Genomic DNA, 2,854 nt, shown 5'->3' on the forward strand with positions numbered 1-2,854 from the left:
AAGCGTCGCAAAAGCGTTGGCGATACTGGAGTGGCAAAAGTTTTTGCCGACGCTAAGAGAAAGCGTCGGCAAAAACAAGGCTTTCCCGACGCCAAGGAGAGCGTCGGCTAAAATGACATTCGCCGACGCTTTAAAGCATCCGGATGCCCAATTCTGTGTTTTTGCCGACGCTTTAAAGCGTCAGTAAATGTCATTTTGGCCGACGTGCCACAACTTTTATTTCCCAACGCTTTAAAGCGTCGGAATTGCTATTTTTTAAAAAAATAAAAATACGAATGTAAATTATAAAAACACAGCATTATATAAACCCCTAACAATTAGCCAATACCAAATGTAGTAATAATAAGCAGTTTCCCTCTCATCGAGTGAACCCCTGCCTTTTCGAATTCTGACACAGACGTTCTTTTCCCTAGCAGCGATTACATGTAACCAGATTTTTGTGGCGAACTCAACAGGCTATTGTGGATTTGGAGGGCGACTGTTGGCTGCCGAGACTCTTGATCCCCACTCCAGGAGCTCCTTGCTTGTATCATCTTTATGCACCATGACCTCAATAAAGCACAAGCTGTCTTTCTGCTCCTCAGTGGCCTTCGTAATGGCATCTTCCAATTCTTCCTCTGTGCGCACCTGCAGCAGTTCAATGCAAAATTTGATGTATAAACAAACTGCTCGATGAGGGTCGTAGGATTTTATAGAAATACTTGAGTAATTCCAGCCATCTTCGAACAGGATTGGCTTCGTATGCTCACCTTGGAAGTCCAACATCTGCCTTCGCCATTGTAAATAGCATCAACCAATCCAGTATAATTCCAGTTCTTGATCACATTGTAGGGGCCATCATGGATCTCTACTTCAATGGTGTAGCCACCATTATTGATGAGAAATATAATGCTTCGGTGCCCACAACGGATCATTGTGGAAATATCCTGCGCCGTCACCTAAAGGAAGAAGAAAGAACAGTTGAGCAATGATGCAGAAGAGTTATTAAATGGTGGGTAAACATAGAAAACAGAAGCTCCCATCTCATCCTAACCAAACTGGAAACACTAACTCGGTGCATTAAATATACCTGGAAGCTCCCATCTCCTATGCAAGCAATTACACGTTTATCCTTGGCAGCTTGCGCATATCCAAGAGTGGCACCAACTGACCAACCAATAGACCCATACTGCATCTGGAACTCATATCTGCATAATGTTATAGTATGAGCACAAGAGGCAGCTAAAGGTTCTAGAATTAGAAGATCAAATCATAGTCAACAATTTGACATAGAACTTACAAGAAGATTACTTACCCACAATTCTCCGGCAATCTAAGCTTTTGGCAGTTGAACCAAGAGTCACCAGTCTCTGAGATAACCGCCGTATCTCCACTCAACATGTTCTGCTCAAAGAGTGAGGGAGATAGAGAAGATTAAAAGTCGAAAGAAAAAAGCAGAACAAATTCAATCTCACAAGCTTCTGGCAAACTGAGGCTCACGGAGTAAACCCGTATATAGGCTAAATGCATAAGAAAATAGTGCCACTAAATTTAAATTTTAGACAAATTTGCAGCCAAAATAACAACGGGAAGTCTAGAACAGAAGGCAACCTTAACGAACATTATTCGAAGAAAAGAATTGGTTAATAAGAGAACGATAGATAATAACAAAACTTGTCGAAGGCTTGCCTGGATATGCTTAAAAAGGATGTTGACCCTCAAAGGCTCATTGCTCTCGCGTTTGAGAGGAAGGCAGGGTGGTACAAAGATCCGTCGATAATTGTCCAAGGCTGTGGTATTCTTCTTGAGCTTCTGTGCAAGTGCAGTTAAGAAATCAGCCATGAAAACCCAACCGAAGGAAGGGCCATTACCAACAGTCACCCGGTTGGGCTGCACAATCACCGATTTCTCTTTCTTGATCAGCAAAGAATAACCCACAGAGCTGTAATCGTTGAAGATTGGGCCAACAAAGACATATGCATCAGCTGACTCCACAATCTCACCACAGAAATTGGTGCTGACCGCACCCCAGTAGGTCCCAATGAAATGGGGGTGGTGCTCTGGCACTAGCCCCTTCTAGGCTTGGAGGAGGGAGAGAAGGGAGGTGACGGTTTGGGGGAGGGGGGGAACGGGGTCGGAGATCTTGCGGCTGCGGACAGAGTGGGAGAGATCGGCGACGAAGCCAAGGAAGCGGCGGCCGGCGGCAGAGGAGATGGAGGCGGTGGGGCCGCCACAGGCGGAGCACACCGACGACGGCGGCGGGCTGGCCTCGGCCGCGGTGGCGGAGGTGGAGCAGACGGCGGCGCATGAAGAGTCGGTGGAGGCGGCGGAGGAGGGGGAGGAGGGCTCGGCGTCGGTCATTTTTTATGGGAGGCGATGCGGGGTTCGGAGGGAGAGGATGAAGAAGAATCGAGGCGGCGGGAGGGGGGAAGGGAGAAGAATCGGGGCGAAGAAGAAACGAGAGAGGGCGAGAGAGAGAGAGAGAGAGAGAGAGAGGAGGCGGGATGGGTGCGGGCGGAGGGAGAGGAAGAACCGGTTTCTTGCAACAGAAGAAGGCCGGAGAGGAGGGAGGAGGAGGCAGAAGAAGGAGGAGGCAGAGGAGGGAGGAGGAGGCAGAGGAGGGCTTGATATGTCGATCGAGGATGGAGGAGGGGGGCGGACGCGGGTTTTGATGGGTATTTGGTTTTCAACGACGCTAATAAGCGTCGTTGTAGGCCAACTCTACGACGACGCTAACAAGCGTCGTATATTGCCGACGCTTTTAAAATGCGTTGGCTATTTTTGGCGCTCTGCGGGACATTGCCGACGCTTGCAGCAAGCGTCGGCAAAAACATGTCGTTAAAATCTCTTTTTTCTATAGTGGGAACCTTCCAAG

The 2,854-nt window shown here is 48.1% G+C and overlaps 1 protein-coding gene across 1 annotated transcript; it reads right to left on the reverse strand.

Moving 5' to 3' along the window:
* Nucleotides 1–281: 281 nt before the first annotated feature.
* Nucleotides 282–2,340, reverse strand: LOC103699703 (pyruvate decarboxylase 3-like). Its single transcript, XM_039120241.1, has 6 exons — nucleotides 2,137–2,340; nucleotides 1,669–2,055; nucleotides 1,295–1,383; nucleotides 1,070–1,187; nucleotides 750–938; nucleotides 282–627 (listed from the first exon to the last, which is right to left on the reverse strand). The coding sequence occupies exons 1-6, from the start codon at nucleotides 2,338–2,340 to the stop codon at nucleotides 457–459; spliced, it is 1,158 nt and encodes a 385-aa protein (XP_038976169.1). The 3' UTR covers nucleotides 282–456.
* Nucleotides 2,341–2,854: the final 514 nt, after the last annotated feature.

Source organism: Phoenix dactylifera, unplaced genomic scaffold (genome assembly GCF_009389715.1).
Source record: "Phoenix dactylifera cultivar Barhee BC4 unplaced genomic scaffold, palm_55x_up_171113_PBpolish2nd_filt_p 000761F, whole genome shotgun sequence".
In the NCBI taxonomy this organism is placed as follows: Eukaryota; Viridiplantae; Streptophyta; class Magnoliopsida; order Arecales; family Arecaceae; genus Phoenix; species Phoenix dactylifera.